We start from the raw sequence: 19551 nt of genomic DNA, 5'->3' as shown, positions 1-19551 counted from the left end.
GCTTGCGCAACTCATGATAGCGAAGTGTCGAGACCACTCGCCTTCGACACTGTGGGCTAATAGCATAATCTGCATTTAATTCTAAATTAAGGAATAAGAAATGTAAATCTCTTTGGCTAGTGGTCTCAGGCCAAGATATTTTTACAACTAGTTTAACATGAAAACGTGATCTTGACGTTAACAAATGATGTACTTAATGACAGCCTGTCTCCTGTCGGGCAGCCGATGATTCTAGCAAAACGTCACAGCTTTTGAAGTATCGTAAAAATAAAGAAACTCAATTGAATTTACTATTTTTAATTTTCATATTTACAAAAGAATTATATTACAAAGGGTACTATAGACTTAATTAAAATCTAGTACTCATGTAATACAATAAATAGATCTTATGTCTACACAACACGTTGACATACACTTAGTGCCCTGGTACTTTTGAACTTATACATTATAATGTCAACGTCAAAATTGTATTTCTGAACTAGGTATCTAATGGTAACAATAAATCTTACAAAAATAGTTTTGGACCCTCTACTCCTAACATCATGACGGATAACGTATACAACTGAGACAAGACTGCACTGATTAGTCGCTATGGTAACGGTAAGTGTACAAATTAACAACTATGTAAATAATATTGAGGAACTTAAGGTAAGCACAAAGTATTTCATTGTAATTAAATGCATCGCAGCGGTGACATCTGTCGGGAGTATATGTGTACTAAGTACCACGGCTACGAAAATGTTTCAACAGTACAAGATGTATAAAATTATCACATTGAGAGCTTTACTATTTGTCTTAACCTACTACATCACTTAGAAATACATTACCTATATTATAAATACCGACGACATTAAGTTTGTACGTAATGGCTATCGAACAGCAGAACACCATGAGATAACACCATAGGCGTATCTACAGATCCGTTCCCCTGCTCAAGGCGTAATCCAGAAGTAGTATTAAAGTCTGATCTATTTCCTCTTGGTGCTTCCACTCCGGACTCCGGGTGCCTTTACCTTAATATTAGCATCTAACACTTTACTAAAGATATAATATCTATGTGGCACCATTATTTACACATAATTGGAAGACGGGAGTGGAACCAAAACATATAAATACGTCTCCTTAAAATTACACGTTGATAGTTTTATATTAAGTTGTTATTGGTCAAGGCCTCGTGGTCATCTGCACTTCAGTGACGGGTGCGGGGTCCTGGCGCGAGATCTGCTCGGCCTCGCGGATGGTGTCGGGGAGCCGCGTGTTCAGCGTCTCCGGCGTGGTCAGCATCAGCGCCCCCGCGACCAGCGCCGTCGAACCGAACAGCACTGATGGAAGCCACTCCACGTAAATAGCCTGGAAATTAAACACTTCATGTTACTAGAAATACGAAAAAGAGGAGGTATATAAGCATCGTTTAATAATTTGTCTGTATCTTCGAACTGGTAAGTGGTACGTTTCATGAGTTTCATTAACGTTAATCAATTATTGCCAAACAATAGACAACCAGAAACTCTTCTACTACACTACACATTATTATTGATAATACTCTACTACATTATTTATTATTGATTTAATCTACTTGTTGAGAGAATAGTGAGAGAATGAGCTCACATCGCCTCGTGTGATCTGCTACTATGTTATGTGAAGTGGTCACACAATGGAATACAACATAACACGCGCTGTCATTTGTAGATAATTACAGTAATTACAACAGATTTATACATAGCATATACAATTAAGTAGGTATGCCTAGTTGTAATAAAACCAATGCAGGTGCTCTACCTGCATTGGTTTTATTACAACTTACAGATGTTGTTTGAAAATATCTTGCTATGGATGTTTATCCAAGTAGGTTTGATGCTTCAGAAGATAGTAAAACAAAGTAAACGAGGAAAGTCATGGTCGATGCTATCGGGGTGCATTGCAGTTGGATAATTATGTGTATTGACTAACCAAGGGGTATTGGGTTGCCCGGGTATCTGGTTTGAGGAGGTCAGATAAGGCAGTCGTTCCTTGTAAAACACTGGCGCTGAGCTGCATTCGCTCGGACTGGAAGCCGACCCCAACATAGTTGGGAAATGGCTCGGGAAATGATGTGTATTGACTAACCAGCAGAGGCATCTGAGGCGCGACGATGGAGCCGATCCTGCCGACCATGGAGCAGAAGCCGAGCAGGCTGTGGCGCGCGTGCGTGGGGAACAGCTCCGACGTGTACATGTAGATGCCGCTGAACGCCTGCGTGATGGCCACCTTGCCCACCAGGTACAGCAGCGTCGCCAGCCACGACAGATCTGGAAATAAATACATGTGTTGGAATGATAAACTTTACTGTTGAGTTTATATCTGAGCCCGAGTATTAAAAGGGCATTTAATTAGCTTTTTTGTAAAAGTTCGCCCCAGTACGATCGAATTGATCGTAAGTATGTAAAATTATCTAGAATGTCTCTAGGAAGTCTTGTATCCGTACACAATACTCACTTTTAGGCACGAAGGGTATGGCGACGCAGGCGAGCCCGCACACGGTGTAGGCGCACAGCAGTGTGCGCTTGCGGCCGATGCGGTCCAGCACCAGCGCGTTGGTGACCACGGCGATCACCTCCACGCTCACCACCAGCATGTAGTTGGTGTACTTGTCTCCCGCCAGCGACACCGAGTTGATGGCCAGCCCGTAGAACACGAACGTGCACGTGATCCACCACCACGAGCAGATGGCCAGCCGCGTCATGATGATGGGCGAGTGGAACACCTGCATCCATAGCCCTTCTTCCGCCTTCTCGTCTTTCTTCTCCTCCACCGGTTTAACCTTCTCTTCTGTTAACTGTTTCATCGTCTCGTCTGACAGTGTCACTTTATTCATTTTTGCAGCTTTCAATATAATCTCTACGGCTTCTTCCTTTCTCCCTTTCGACAATAACCACCTGATACTCTCTGGCAGCAAGTATATGTACAACAAGAACAGCAGAGAAGGCGGATACACTACGATGATGAAGGTGCGCCAGTATTGGAAGGCCTTCGCCAGGAGAGCAAAGCTCAGTCCTCCTAGTACAAGCATGATGCCTAGGAAGGCTGTGGTTAGTACTCGTTTATCCTGGCCAAGTAGCTCGATTGCTGGAAACAATAAAATAATTTGTTGAAAACTACTGAAAACTGATTCGAAAAGATCGTTTTTTAATTGTAGTGTTGCTTACTCATGATGTAGGCGGCGGGGAAGGCGCTGGCTCCGGCGATGGTCTCCAGGAACTCGATGGTGATGTACATCTCGTAGGAGATGGAGAACGCCTTCAGCGAGCCGATGGCGCCCACCAGCGTGCAGCTCAGGATCAGCGCGCGCTTTCTGCCCCAACTGCAATTTCAGTATGAAAATAGGATATAAAACAATATGAAATGATTTCATTGGCTCGGCGCCGTAGCAGGTTCTGTAAAACATCAATAATGGTGAATGCATATTATTATGCTTACCGGTCGGAGATGTATCCGAGTATGGGCAGAGAGACCAGCATGCCGATGTTGTGCACCGTGCCCACCAGAGTGCGCTTCCATTCTTGACACGCCAAGTTGAACTGAAATTAATAATAGTAATGTGTGAGACACATAAACATCACTTCTGAGGATGTAAAATTAGGATTTCACGCTGTTTTGTAACAGTTGTGGCAAATTATGTAAATAACTCGTTTTAGGATAATGAACTACCTAGGTACTACAACACGCCAATAAGATAAAATATGATATTAATACTGATATCTGCAGCATCATCTGGCACAGAGGTTGTGAGGCGAGGCGCGACGGTGGCGAGGCCGAGCGCTCACCCGTGACGCGCCTAATCGCTGCATTATCAGAGCGCGATCAGACCTGCCCGCCGCGGACATCATCAATAGCCGTGACCAACGCACCGCGGACAATCTGCATATTGTCCACCGAGACAAATCACCAGACGCATAGCATTAGATCAACAATTGGTGTCACGCTGTGTTACGATTCATTCAGTGTTTATAACTTTTATGAAATACAATGTCGCCACAGCTGATTAATAAGTATATTTTATGTGCTGAGAGAATCACAAGAGGCCCTCTAAAACATGAGGTCTACTTAAGTCTCTAACAGCCGAAGGTCGCAGCAAATATTTCTGAACAGTGCTAGTTCTTAAAAGTAATAGTTTTAGCTGAAGTGTTCGACCTCGCGAGAGCATATCACTGCTGACCCACTTTGCAATGCCAATACTTGAACGCACCACTTATACTACTTAATGAGACAATAAATATTTTGTTGCCCATGACTAGGTCCGCGGCTTGCAGTTTTTGTATACCATTGAATACAATCGCGTAAAAAATTGAGTTAAGACGCGCAACCCGTCTGCCATAGAATAATGTTCATTTGTAGACATAAAAAAAAAAAATAATGTTTAAAGTTCAAGCTTTATATTTTCGTAATCTTTGTTAAGTTTAATTGCCTCGTCAGTAATTAGCTGAAATATTTATTCTTAAACTAGTTTGAGTAATTACACACATAATGCATTATTAGAAAAATGTCATTGTTGATAACAGCATTGTGTTAGTACTCGATCTTATTAGATCGATACCTGCGCACGCGACTCGCTCGTATCAGAAGCCTCACTGACATTTCTTGCGTTGCCTCGTATGGATTAAAATTCTCTACAAAATTCATTCATAATTGGAACCCTTTCCAGATAGAATTATCTTGTTATTAAGCGTGACCGTATTTATCCGGAGGTCATGAATATCCTTAATCGCTTGATATTGTCGCAACAGTGGTCTCGGTTTTTGGTAACATTATTTTAATTATCAGTTAATTACAAGATTGATCTTCTGCATATTCTTGTGGAGTGCAATTATGCAAGTATAAAGTTAAGGCCGTTCGATAGTTCAATATCAGTGGATGTAGGTCCCTTTCGCTTTCGTTGTTATCGTGCATACCTCACGCCCTCACCTATGCTCAACGGCATCACTGTTACAAGTTGGTGAGATTATAAGCAGGTCTACACTATGTCCTTAACTTTTTGCACATCTAATGACATTTGGTGAACACTACCTCATTCAAAAATAGTGTTCGTACTTGTAAGAGGTCATCCGTGCTAAATGTATTTCAACATGTTCGTGCATTTCGGCGAGTTCAGGCAACTGCTGAATTTCAATTAGCTAAGGTCTTTTATTTTTCCTCTCTAATGTTTCTTCTATTGACTTTAAATGGTCATTATATTAGCACATGAATGCAATTATTAATTTCAAATCACGTTTGACTAATGGTTTGTCTGACAGTGAGGAAGTTATCCTTAACACAATTCAAGTCAAAACAATAGAATATTCCTTATATACCTAGTACATTAGCATATTTTAGAAACATTGTCATTTTCAAAGTCCAAAAAAGTATGACCACATTTTCATGGGCTGTATCTCTTCAGTACAGGTTAAACTGTCATACCTCAGTGACAATAGTGTTGTTGGACTGGTAGAGCCAGCGGTCGCAGGGCAGCAACTCCTCGCCGAAGCTGGTGCCGTGCTGGCACGGCAGCTGCGGGTCCCGCGGCGCGCGCCGGGAGCAGCGCGCCTCCACGCCGCCCGGCGGCAGCGCGCCCTCCAGCCACGCCGGGCTGTACTCCGTGCTGTTCGCTGACTCGCACTCTGGCACCACGCATCTGAGGACAGACAGTACATGTTACACAGCTGTTTAAGATATAGAACAGGCCAAAATGTGATCTTCTGTGACGCAAGAATAGTTCGTGTGGCTCGTGTCTTCGCAGCATCATGTGCGTTGTAATGCACTATGTATTTAATGTTAAACTGTTTGCGATGCTACAGAGATGGGAGTCTACGCTGCCACAATGTTTGTCTGCTACAAGTAAGTACCTAGGTCACACTCCGGTGCAAAATCAACTGCAGACATTAACTAAATATTGATTGGTGCTTGTTTGACTTGCTGTATTTACCAACTGCCACGGACAGTAAACTACAACTCTTCTAAACAAAATCTATTTAGTATTTGCAACCAGTGTGTATTTCAACTATAGCATTATTAGCATTAGGTATTTTTTAATCTAGGACTAAAATCAAATAAAGGATCATATCTACATAAAAACAAAAAAGACGATAGATCTAATAGCTTTAACTGCTATAACAATTAACAAATTACAAACAAATGATGCGCAGTGACAGGTGAGCGCGCGCCGCAATCCGCTCATCAGTATTCAATTATTCAAATAAGTTAATTAATTCAGTAGCGATGCCATTATAACCTCCCAAAACGTTAAGGTGAAGGACCAATCTGCGAAACATCAATATTGGGCACGAATTTAATAAATTCATCTCATCCCACACAAATTACGATAACCGGTCAGTGATCATAAAGAATGAATTATAAATAGAAGGATTATAGTAACCAATTGGATCATAAATATCAATATGTATAGTAACACATACATTGTGTTATATTGCTTTGCTCTATTATATTAATTGGATCATAAATATCAATATGTATAGTAACACATACATTGTGTTTTATTGCCTTGCTCTACAATGTGCGCTCCCGGTAAATTCCCACCGGAACAATGGATTCTGATGATTACCGCCTCAGACAGACGGACAAACACAGCTCGATATTATTATATTCACAAGCACATGCTATTGCGATGTACCAGTCTCGTAAATACATAATATGTACTTACTATGATGTAGTTAACTATAATGGTACTTTGTTTGAAGTCCTATGTTATACGGCGGTGGATATAACAACAGGTAACAACTTCGGCTTATAAAATTGTCGTGCGTCGGAAGTCTATGGTCTTATAAAACTTAAGGGCGGTGTTAAATAAAGAATCTGTTTAGCGTAATTTGGTATCAAGTTTAATTAAACCCATAAGAGCCAACATTAAACATCGTTTAGATTCAAAAATAATTGTTTCATTAATCGACAACCAGCGCTAATTATTCGACATTCTGAACATGCTTGCACAATACAATCATTCAGCAATTTGATTTCATCAACTCCTAACGAGCTAATCCAAAAATTACCGAACATGCCGATTATACCATACCTTTATATTAAAACACGTATGATTCATAAGGCAGGGCATACAAACTTCTTACTCAAATCTACTCTTTTTATTCTGTACGGACGACGATGAGGTTTTGGAATTTTTGGCCACATAGGTAGAATACCTTCTTCTAACTTCTTCTAAGTAATGGTGCCATCCATCAACCTATGTGGTACCATGAGGTAGTGAACTAGTAATGAGGCGAACTGACACGTGGTCACAGTCGGCGACCTCACACGAGAGTCACTTGGTATTCAGGTCAGCTCTCGCGTAAAACTGGACAGGAAGGCTTCCTATCGTCTAACGTCTAATATCTCTTCTAAATCTTAACGTGAGCTTTGGTAGACTTCCTTATATGGAGTTTTATTACGAGGTTAGTCTTTATCGCAAGGTTAAATGATTAGCAAGACATTTCGTAAACACAAGGACCCGTCATAAATAAACAGCTGCTCAAAATTTGCATAAACTCTGGCGGCTGTAAGCGAATACTATGCAGGTCTTCAGTCGAGAAACAGGTCAAACTAATTCTCTGAAAATGCTGGTATTACAAAATGATTTGTAACTCTTATAGATTTGTATCAAAACTTGAAATCTATAAAGTTATCTAATTCTTGCAACTGTAGGAATCATTTTAAGTATAGACGTTTTAAATATAAAACAGTTGACCTGCAGTGACGCGCGTTACGTGTCGCCACTATCAGTCGCGTGGTAGCTCCTGTGTGACCTGCCTGACGCCCCTCACAATGCAGTCGATGTCCTGCCACTACTTCCCACTGCCCCCGGCTGCCCTCGGTGCCCTTCGGCTATTTACAGTCCAAGATACTACTGCCATTTACTCCAGTAATAGTGGTTAGATAATGGCCATTCTTAGAATAATTTATTGACTTATGATTAATGATTGTGCTCCCAGCACGCTGCATCTATTTCCACGTTGATACCTCATATCATACATTGACCTTTCTTGATTTATTAACTGTTGTTTCAATGTTCATGTTTATGTCTGGCACTTTTACTAATTCAGCATTTCTTAATTGTTTTGTATATTGCCATATAATAACTTCATCTATTTGAGATGCAATGGAACTTTTCCCTATTATGGCTGTTGGCCTTCCGGACACGGTGAACAAGATTCACTCGGCGTCAACTCCCAGAGGTACTATGCGCATGAGCACATTTATATTGCAATCAGTAGCTGAGCCATAAACCTGTCAAATAATGAGCTATTGTTGATCCGTAGGTGTTACGTCACAATGTCCGTATATAGCTCGCACCAGATAGACAGACAGTCATTATTGTCACGATGATAACGTGATTATAAGGATCTTGAGGCACAATGCTAGTCTCACACATATTTTGATACTTAATGATGAAGTAGAAGATAATATACGTACAAGTGTAACCCCGGCACATGTTCCCGTGTGCGTTAACTGACTGTTGATAATCCTCGTGTGCGCAGCGAAAATTCCTCTTGTACTACTATTAATGCAGGATAAGGTTGAAATAAATCGAGAATTATGACTATAATCAACGTAATATCCCCATAAAAAGTTAGACTAGCGAGGTAACTAATCATAGGCCTCGATTAACTTGAGGAAAATTAGTTGCATTGCTTATTGATCAATTAAGTAAAGTGACTGTCACTGGCTGTCTCTGGACTACAGTCGCTAAAACTAGAGCGATTACACTAAAGTATGAACACAAGATATTTTGCAGAGCGTACATTTTTCACCCCCAAGTGATAGATTTAAGTGGCTTTAAGCTCTCTGTGTATTTAGTGTAGATACTTCGGTAACCATCTCAATGAAAAGTTACTATAACTTTAGGTTTAATTGTTATTTAAAAATAACCTTCGTGGTAGTTGGAGCAACAAAACGTCTTAAAAAAAATATTCTCGCGTACTTTAAATAGTCTTCTGGGCATTTTAGAAAATGGTAATAAGTTACATTACGTTTCGTCAATACAAGTGGCCGGCTATTGAACATATTGTGTACAAGTAAGTCACGGCCGCGTCACGTTGGACCTGCGGCAACTGTTGCAGCAACCACACAAACCTGTTGCTGGAGACCACCAGCACTGGTGCCGGATCTCAAACGAACCACTTTTTGTTACATTAAGCAAATAAACGAACACAAAGATATACACAATGAGTGACAATCAACGCTAATGTGCTAAGACTATTTTGTGAATACCCGAACGATGAGCAAAAACGCTCGCTGCGTCGTACATGTAGTTTTGACTAGTTTTTGCGAGAAACATTTGAGCTAGCCTATTATCAGCAGTACAGCATACTTAGTTCAATTTCCGAAAGTCATTATTTTGGCAAATGAGCTCGCTTGAACTTGACCCGGCGCACGTGTGCACCTATCCGAGGCAAGCGTTGGATAATCTAGTATATGACTAGCATGTGTATTATGTTTAATGTTTTTGTAGGATGACTTCATGACATGTTACTAGTTCTAAGAGAAGAAAAACATAAAACAGGAATAAAACAATCGACAGCTAATGAGTATGTAGTTACTCGTACATTGAACGTGCATGCTACCAGAAAGACCCTTGTTGTCATCTTCCTAAATGTCTGGACTTTACACGATTTATGTTTTAGTTATAAAAACTCGAAAAAACTCACACACGACTTATTTACGATTGTAGTTTTATTCCCGAAACGATATTTTTGGTAGAAAACTAACCGAATACGGTAATAATGAGAAGATTGTCGTTGTGAAAGATGCGCGTGGGCACGTATGCGGTAATGAGCGCGTACGGCACGGGTCAAGCGCCGCTAACGAAGCGCATCCGCGAAACAACTCCTTACGGCTCCATTCAACAATATCTACTCCATGTATAACAAGCTTACTAACTATACTAAGATGTAATGTAGTATAGCACGCTTCTAGTTCAAGAACAAACTCTTGCTTCATTTAAATCTATAATCCTGTCTATCTAACAAGGCTTCATCTGTTGCTACGTGTGTCGCCGAAGAATGCTAAAGATTTTTATTAGCATTTTTAATCATTCATTAAAATGAGATATTTTGCATCCAAGGTTGATAGTTAATTAACACCTGACTACTAATAATGGTGACAATTGCTTTTCTATGTACACAGTCGCAAAATGGGTAATTCATATATTATAATTAATGAGGAAAAGTGTACTTATCAAATAGTGAAAAGTACTTAGTAAAAATATACTCTGAAAACATCTAAAACAAAACAAGCACGCGTGTTATATTTTTAGAACATAAACGAGCAGTTAAGTTGTCAACAAGACATGGTAAATTGGCCATGCTGTAAAGGATAGCGTATTATATGTGAAATAACACACACAATACAAACAAACAGTCACGAATGACGCCAACTGGAGATGATCAGCAGAAACTGTAATTTTAACTATTATACAGTGGTTTGATGCGTGACGGTACTTTTATGTTAGAAAAAATCCTTAAAAAATATTTGCCGCGTTAGCTCGGTTAATTATTGAGTTTTATTGAAGTAATTCTGCTGTAGTTTAAAAATTAATGGAAAATAGATATGTATGTGCAGTACTGTTGTTCTCACAGATGTAGACACAGTATAGTTATAATGTTAATAAAATATCAGGCAATATTTATCACCTGAATAAATAATTCGCCGCAACTTATTGACGAACCTCTGTGGTATTCAGAATCATCGACTGAGGTAGAGTGTAAAAATACATATGTAGTTTGAGTCGGTAGGTGCACCGTGCACCGTGCTCTGTGCAGTATTTATTTATTTATTAAAGGGTTTACCAACAGCTTCTGTGTTGATTAAGCTTAAAGTACAATTTCTGTTATTAGGTACTAGGACTTACACAGTCGCCAATTACAGGTTAACCAACATACGCTAAATAATGATAGAATTTGAAAGTAGAAAATTATACAAAACAAAAAACAAAAAAACACTTCTTATTAAAATTAAAGTAAAACTAAACTTGCTGTAATAAATAACACATAAACTTATGAGAACAATAACGACTGTCTTAGAAATACTTATAAAACTATATTTTGTGAGAACATCATGATATCAAAACTTATGGTAACTAAAAATGTAAAAAATATAAATTAAAGTAGAACAACATAACATTTTACGTAACATTTTGTCGATGTTGCAATTTTTGGGATTCCAGTAATTGGGCCTTAAAGATATTAATCGAGACATTGTAAATGTCAAGATCTGGAGCTGATTTAATCACTGAGTTCATCTCTCTGCTGAGTCTGGCCAGTGGCGAGTTTACTCCTATATTGGTTCTAGTTGCTGTATTTGTGTTGTGTTGTGTCTTGTTTGTGTTGTGTCTTACTGCTGATGAGCGGATGTTCTAATAGCGATGTCTGATGCTCTCACAGCACGGACTGATGCACCAGATGTTACACTCGTTTGATCTACTTGATCAAAAATCTAAATCAAAAATGTCAATAAAGTTGTTTACGTCCGGGATGTGAAAGTTCAAATACCACTATCTACATATACCTACTGATCTAATAGCTAAGTGTGAACAGGTGTTCACTTATTTCTTTGCATTTATTCATTTTCTAACATTTTTACATAATCTTATTAAAAAGAAACAACGTAATAACATTTCAAAATACGAAAACTAGTTTATTGTTGTTTTTATGTTATTATGTCGCAGTAGCGCAGCCCAGTAGCAGTAAGTCATGGTGGTTGAGTGGTTGTAACCACCTGCTTCCCAGGTATGAGTGCAAGGTCGACAAGTGCCTATGAAGCTTTGCCAAGTTAATTCATCAGCCCTGCTAAGGCAGCACTAGGACAGTAGAACAAGGAGATCAGTTAGCTTCGCGGGAAGTACAAGATACTTAGTGCACAAGTATTTGAGCTAAGCAAACATGATGGGACGGCCACTAGACCAATAAAGCAAGTATTTCAAAAACTTTCACAAAGTGTACACAGAGTTAACTTATCAACAACAGCATCGTACGGCATGTAAAGAACATTAACTACAAATAGTCGTTAAAGTAAAGCATTACAATACAGCGGACACGACAGATAAACTCGTTTACATACGGCCGAGTACAATGTGCGTCTGTTTGCAAACATTGCGCCTCACAACTATTGACTTTCTCTACAAACACTCCACTACTAGCTACTTACTTACTTGGTGCCCAAGGAGTTGTAGCACAAGTACTTTCCGCTATGCTCATGTAATTAGCGTGGCACGCGAGTGAATCTAATGCATTCGTTTCAACAACAAATGCCATGACTAATTCGAGAAAAGTGTAATCCTAAATTAAATAAATTCTTTGGATTCTTCAAAAATAATAATACAATATTAAAATATATTCCAAGATCTGACGATGTGCCCAGAAGACTGTACTGACACACCGGATGCACGGACACTCAGCATATCATTAAACTAGATAATATCTAGGCACTAATGGGACGCTTAATGATACCTCTCAACGTTTTGTTTTAATACTAACGAACCGTGTAAATTAATCTATCTCGATTAAGTTAAACAATTATTTAATTACGGTAGATTGTATAGTCGCGATTTCTACAATGTCTTGTTTGTAAAATAAGTAGTGTACATACTATACATAGGACGACTAGTTAGACAGGTAGGTACCTAATGACATGCAAGGCTGTTTTGCTCTACTGTACCCGGAGAAAATACTATATTAGACTATGTCACCTGGGAATACTGTAGCTTCCCGACAGTGAACGAATTTTCAAATAAGTTCTGCTGTTTTGGAGAATTTCGGGTACAAATAAACACGCAAAAAATACAAATGGTTCCCGGATCTAGAGTCTGAGTGTCCTCTAAGTTGCTTGTCTATATCAATATTATAGAGCAATACAAATATTATTTGGCTGGCAGCAGCTTGTTGATCTAATGATTGCTTACATCAAATACATGTTGTGATGTACTCTGCGGTTTTACAATTTGTTGCTAAAACACTAGTGACAACAATGTGTGCTCTTTGGGGTTTTCTCAAAGCTGATAAATTCGGCAAACAGTGAAACAAAAGCGTTTCAATAAATCATCGTTATTTATATTCTACCGCAAAGAGACGCGAGCTAGGACTCTTGTGATTTATGCAGAGGTCGAACCCATCGATCTTATAAAGGATATTGACAAGTAACAGTTATATAATTATCCAAGTTATAAATAAGTTATTTTATTTACTTTTAATTAGTAATACAAATAAGTGAGCGTTGGTCGCCATTAAACAGCAGAAGCAATAACCATAAGCTTATTGAACGAGGTATAATGTTCAAGAGTTGCTCGTTGTCGTATGACACACTGTCTTCTCTGAGTTGCCACAATAGTAGCATCGCTCTTCATCATCCGGCAGCCAGCCCAGTGAGCACTAGTATGTAGTGAATTTGTCCAGTGTCAGCTACAACGTGTTTATGAGGTGACAAGTCGCTGATTTACGCATCACAGAGTATCGCATTGTGTCGGCAGTTCCGCGCGCTCTCGCGGAAGGAAGTGCCGACTCGTGCGAGGAAGAGGCCAACCGGACAACCTGATCAGTTTGCGATTCTCATCGTAATATCATCAGTAATAGAGTCGAAATTGCTAACTTTCATTATACTTCCGCTTAGCACGGGTCAACGCAGATGAATATCTTAAGCACGCCTTGGACATGTCTGCTGATAGTTAAATGCAACACGACTGATTATTAACTAATGAAGTTATATGACAACAACCACTTTGTTAACTTTAACTACTCGTGAAACTCAGTACATACATACAAATTATCTCACGAGTGTTTGTAGCATATCGCACCATTAACTTGTGTTAGTATATCGGGTGTGTCGTTCACAATCACATTAAATCATATCGCATATACTTTATGATATTCTATGGCGAATTGTAAAAAAAATAACCTAATCCATTCAGTGGTTTAACCACAGGAGTCATTTTTCGTTTTTATAATTTACAACATCATGTGTAAAGCAGAGATAAAGTTAGGAGTATCGTATGTTTTGATCAGTTGACAGCTGTCAGTTTTCAAGGGAGAATTTCAGTTGTTTGTAATGACTGACTTTTATATGGTGTTCTAATTTTTGCACATTTTTATTCCATATACTTTGTTTGAAAAAAACATTTTTTTTATTTTTACGTATTTTTCTTTTATATTTGTGTTAATCGACATATATTAACCAGTATATTAACGCATTTAATTTAATGTGATTATGAACGACACACCCGATATAAACACGACATCGTCCCACCACGAACGCTTATGTTTACATTCTATGTTTTTGTGAATGTCTAGCAAATAATCGAGATGGGGATTACCGGCGTTTGATTGAACGCGAGTAGATTCATTAAAAAAAAAATAGAAACATGTAAAACCTGTCTCATAAATAAATAAGCAATATACAAAAAGCTGTGGTTTCAATTAAGATTTGAAATGGATATTGTAAGTATGTGAATCCCCAATAACTTGGAGCAGTTTTCCTGTTAGGTTGCGCACGCTGAGGGCCGACGTAAGTAACATCACCAGTTCTGTACAACGGTACCTTGTCCCTTCGATGTAAACATTAGATGTGCGCACGATACACACGTCATCACGCTTTTAGAAATCTGCTTTCGAAAGTACTTTGTGAAATAAGGAAAATTATAAGTTCAGAATTTACCCGTTATTTAAGAATGACGTAAAATGCAACATGGTGTGTAAAAAATATCAAGATGATGATGGTGATCATTAGACATATTGTCATCGTTCCTTTTTTATAGAATCCCGGCATAAGTACATAATGTAAGTATTGCACGGGGTTGGGTGCTACGCGTCGTAGCGGCGTAGCGCGTAGGCACTAGTACTTGGCGTACATTCAATGATTACTCGAATTGAAATCATATAAAAAAAATATTCGCTATTTAGATTCTTTTCAACAGTGACAGATAGATAGATATTTTCTATTATATAGGTTCCTTCACCAATAAATAAAAAAATGTGTTGGTGTAACTACCTACAGCTACCCTCCATAATTATGTTTTTGACATGCCCAAGTATTGTAATTCTATAGTTATTTTATAACTTCGACACCTATTTAAAAAAAAAAAATCGTGACTATTTATTTCATGCATTTCCAAATACACATGAAATTTAAGCCATTCTTCTTTTTTAAAAGTTCATAGTGTGTTGCAATTTCAGATTAATTAAAATACAGTTTAAACTTCCAATTAAATCATTTAGTTAGGTTCTAAAATAATCAAACTAACGGTTTTAAAGATCAATGCTATCTCTTGATTAATTCAAGACTAAATTAATACCGAAAATATTATCATCCTCACGCAATAAAAATCCGCAAGGTTGTATTTCGGAATATAAAAATATGTTTCTCCACGAGGACGTCACGTGGACAGTGATGATGTGGGAGACATGTAGATGGGATGTAGGCGAATATACCTGTAGGGCACGTCGGCAGCCAGGAACACGTAGTTGGTGGCGTAGAGCGCGGCCACGAACACCGCCACGGCCAGCAGCGCGTAGCTGGCGAGGTGGAAGCGGCGCGCCTGGCCCAGCTCGCGCATCAGCCGCTCCGTGTCCACGCCGCCGCTGCCCGCGAACACCTCCTTCTCCATCGCCTCTACTTTCGACATCACTCACGGCAATAAACCCAGGACTCTACAAATCTCCCAGAACTTATCAAATTCATAAGTCACCAGTAATGTGATGTGCGTGAAATATATCGCGGCTGGTGGTGCAGTGGTGGCGTGCGCGCGCGCCGCTCGTCGTGTGACAGTGCGCGTGAGACTACCGCGCAGCCTGCGCCGGCGCCTGCCCTCGCACTGTTTATTTACATGCTGAAGCCTTCCGCAGATGTCGCACTGTGGCGTTATTTTCGGCGCGTATTTTCCGCAAGCTCTTATTCTATAGGTTCACCAGCTGATCCTCTCAATTTGCGGTCTCGGTATATTTTATAATGGGCTAACTATCGCGAGGTCATCTCCGTCAATGGGGTCCTTGTTTTTGCTTGAGATTATCATGGTTACAATTTTTTTTTTCTTCATTGTTTTATAGACACAAAACAAACATTCCTATAAACTCATCATTGAGAAAACAATACAATAATGCAGTAGACCGATGTATTTGCGTCTTCAGAACCAGAAAAAATAATACCAATATGTGCATTTACCCCCTAATATTACTACGGACCTCATGAAGATCTTCAGGTTGTATCGTAACAACTCAAATGTACTTGCACTTTTAAATTAGTGACCTACAAGAATCACACTTCGACTTCTCCAAATATCCATGTATTACTTTTGAATATCACACAATTATGTAGGTAAGTAAGTAATTAGGTATGTAACAATTAGGTAACTTATTGTGTTAAGATTCTTGTAGAACAACCGTCCAGCGACATCTGTTTACTGAAGTGTCAATTCACAAACGCAGACCGAGTATGCGACCGCTATGCTGCTGTACTATGTCATTATGGGCACCATATTCCTATAGCAGCTCGTTAGACCCTGGGCCAGTAATGAGTGGCACGTAATTACGTACATTACAATCAGTCGGCTAGGCACATTGTAGCACGTGTAGAAAGGCGCGTGTCGCGAGACTAACTTAATGACCGTGTTGGGGCGCCATCGGTTCCGAGCCGACCGCGAGAGCAGACGTGGAGGAATCCACTTACGACACTCGACTGCTAACTGATAATTAATTTGTTGCAATCATATCTGCAGACACGTGAGCGACGGACTGCTTTATTGTAATATATTTATATACAAATGAATCTGTCCGTCATTCACCAGCTGATAGCCAGCCGGTCCGCTGTGTGCACTACATAATCGCCATTCACATTTCTTACAGTACCTAATGTACCTACATAATAGGAATATTCCTGTTAACTTCTTATTTGGAGCATACAAATAATACACTAGATATCATTCACATCATTGTCGTCGCTTACTCTTAATGTTTCTAGAACAAATGATTGATAAAGTGCTTTACAAGCTTGGTCTTAATAAAATTGTAATCGGTGCAGGGTCTCAATTAGCTCTGTATTAGAGCGCCTAACTTATTTGTCACAGCATTGTGTTGCAAAATTGTGTCCGTCGCGGACTGATCGGTTGTTTTATATATCGAATATAAGTGGGGATAGCCAAGTCATTACAACGATGTTATTGTATGTAACCTGCCATTTATGTATACCGTACCTATATTAAGGTATAATTTTTGCAATAATTTGAGCTAGTTTTGGCGAGGTAGTGTGTGATGCGATTAACTTTAGCCGGTAGTTAACTAGTGAGCATTAAACTGAGTTTAGCTGGATATTGACCTGCCGGACTCTGACTCATTGTACCTTGTACAGTACACACACAATAGCCGGCTATTTATGTGCTCGTCGAATAGAATAGTGCACGCATCACTACGTACATCACAATGACACACTCGATGTAGTTCAGCTGAGGCTTGTGTCACGACGAGAGTCGGGAATTTAAAGGTTTATCAAGTTAGAGTCCATATGTACTACATATATGCAAGGACATATTTAAGAGGATTGTCTTTAAGAATCCTACTGTCACTAGTAAAGCTCAGAAGAAACTACTTATATTACTCCTAAATTATACTATACTACTTATAAACTGTTTCGGCTACAAATCGTATCTTGGATCACCCAGGCATCGTGCTTGCGCGCACAGACTGGGCCTGTGTTCAATGACGTTACTACAATCTGATGGTGTACCCTCTGGAGATGTACGCAAGATATATTGTACACTTGTTAGTGATACTGCACTGCTTAGCGCACTGCTGATTGCTCGCTGCGTGCGCAGGCGACAGCGGCGGCTTGTTGGACAGCCCGCGGCGCTTACGACATGCGCCCCACACATTGTTACTGCTATTGTAACTTTAAACACACAATGATCTGCTGTCTATACAATAGCACAAACCGTATTAACACACGGGCCCTGCGGAGGCCCCTGAAACGCTATGGGTAATGAAGTGAAAGCAATGGTCCTCACCATTCAATGCAATGCAAAGCTATGGTCATTGCTTTAACGATTAGCCAAAATAGAAAAACAAGTTCAAAAATTGGACGTTTAGTTTTCGCGTACCCTACGAGGTTCTTCTAAAGGTTCAACTCCATCTGTTTGTTCCATATTTTTTTCCTAATATATCATGGCAACAGCACGCGTGAGTTGCCATCATCTTGGCGTGACCTTCTGTTGCTGCTGTAGCACGTTGTCAACATACTTGTACCAGCACCACTCCACCGTGACTGTACCATGACATCAATCAATATTTGGACTATTTCGTTATTATTGAACATGTACTTACACTAAAAATAGCTATTTAAAAGTACGCGAACTTTGATTCACATTAGAACACTGATGGAACCTTGGACTAATTTAGCATACAAAAGGTGTAAAATGTTCATACAGGTGTTGGTATATAGGCTACGATTGTAGGTAAGGATAACCTAGCGTCGTTTTCTTCAATTTTGAACGTGTTCGTTTTACAATCTACTATGCTGATGCTTAAACCCTGATAACACTATTAGTCCTTAAGCCCGTACTTCCTCGGCAGAAGAAAAAACCACTGACCAACATTGATCAGATAGCACCGCTAGCCGCAGCACACGCATGGAGAAGCAGTATTATGCAGTACATACCTGTAGGGCACGCGTCCTGCGAGGAAGATGTAGGTGGTGTGCAGCAGCCCCACCTGCACGGCCACCAGCGCCAGCAGCGCGTACACGCGGCAGTGGAAGCGCCCCGCCTGCCCCAGCTGGCGCACCACGCCGTCCGCGTCCAGCGACCCCATGCCTGCAGCCCGCACTGACGCCGCTGCTGATCGATTAGAAAGCCGACGCGAGGCCAAGGCCTGCTGTCAATCAAGCCTCACTCGAGATGCAATCGAGTGCTCGCCGCAGACTCGACTCCTGCGCCCGCGCACTGTCTTCCTTATTTATGTTTGTGCTCTTATGTAATACTGCCATGGGAATCCCACTGATAGATTTTTACCGAACTTATAGAGAGCTAGATACGTCTGAGTATATTGTAGTTAACACTGCATAAGGTAATTGCACTTGTACCTCCAGTTGTAATCTATGCAGATTTCGTAATACAATTTAGTAAGTATTTTTTTTATTATATGTTTTTTTTTTCAGCACGGGCTTGCACACTACGCGCTTCTTTTTATCACTCTAATTTTTATTTCAAATTTCACTGTGAGTATATTAATTTCCAAAATATAATTTATAATCAAACTATTTTGGTGAACTGTCAGCGGCCGGAGCAGTGACACTGCGTCTGCGCACATCGCACACTCCACTCGCCATTTATGAAGGTAGCCGGCAAACTGGCTGGACAATATTTGTATTCTTGACGAAAGGCCACTAAGAGACATGTAGAATCATAAAAAGTCGAGATTCTAATTATAAAGCTACTCCTCTAACAGCAGGAGTTTCAGTAGCAGCATATTATTGTGTGTATGTGTGTGCAGGATGCAGCTCATTGTCGTACGACGGAGTTAGTGCACTTCCGACCTATTGATACGTGCCACTTCGCCT

At 39.8% G+C, this 19551-nt stretch overlaps 1 protein-coding gene across 2 annotated transcripts; it reads right to left on the bottom strand.

Annotated features, from left to right (window-relative positions):
• Nucleotides 1-281: 281 nt before the first annotated feature.
• Nucleotides 282-19239, bottom strand: LOC110377882 (organic cation transporter protein). Of its 2 annotated transcripts, none has more exons than XM_021336927.3 (7): nt 18652-19239; nt 5434-5647; nt 3457-3557; nt 3186-3340; nt 2476-3105; nt 2107-2288; nt 282-1350 (listed from the first exon to the last, which is right to left on the bottom strand). In XM_021336927.3, the coding sequence occupies exons 1-7, from the start codon at nt 18801-18803 to the stop codon at nt 1165-1167; spliced, it is 1620 nt and encodes a 539-aa protein (XP_021192602.3). In that variant the 5' UTR covers nt 18804-19239; the 3' UTR covers nt 282-1164. The 2 variants fall into 2 exon arrangements, with proteins under 2 accessions (XP_021192602.3, XP_021192601.3); XM_021336926.3 differs by lacking the exon at nt 18652-19239 and adding an exon at nt 15438-15824.
• Between the last annotated feature and the right edge of the window lie 312 nt (nt 19240-19551).

The sequence above is a fragment of the Helicoverpa armigera genome, chromosome 7, assembly GCF_030705265.1.
Source record: "Helicoverpa armigera isolate CAAS_96S chromosome 7, ASM3070526v1, whole genome shotgun sequence".
In the NCBI taxonomy this organism is placed as follows: Eukaryota; Metazoa; Arthropoda; class Insecta; order Lepidoptera; family Noctuidae; genus Helicoverpa; species Helicoverpa armigera.
The sequence above is the reverse complement of the archived record's forward strand: the minus strand, read 5'-3'. Positions and strand labels throughout refer to the sequence as shown.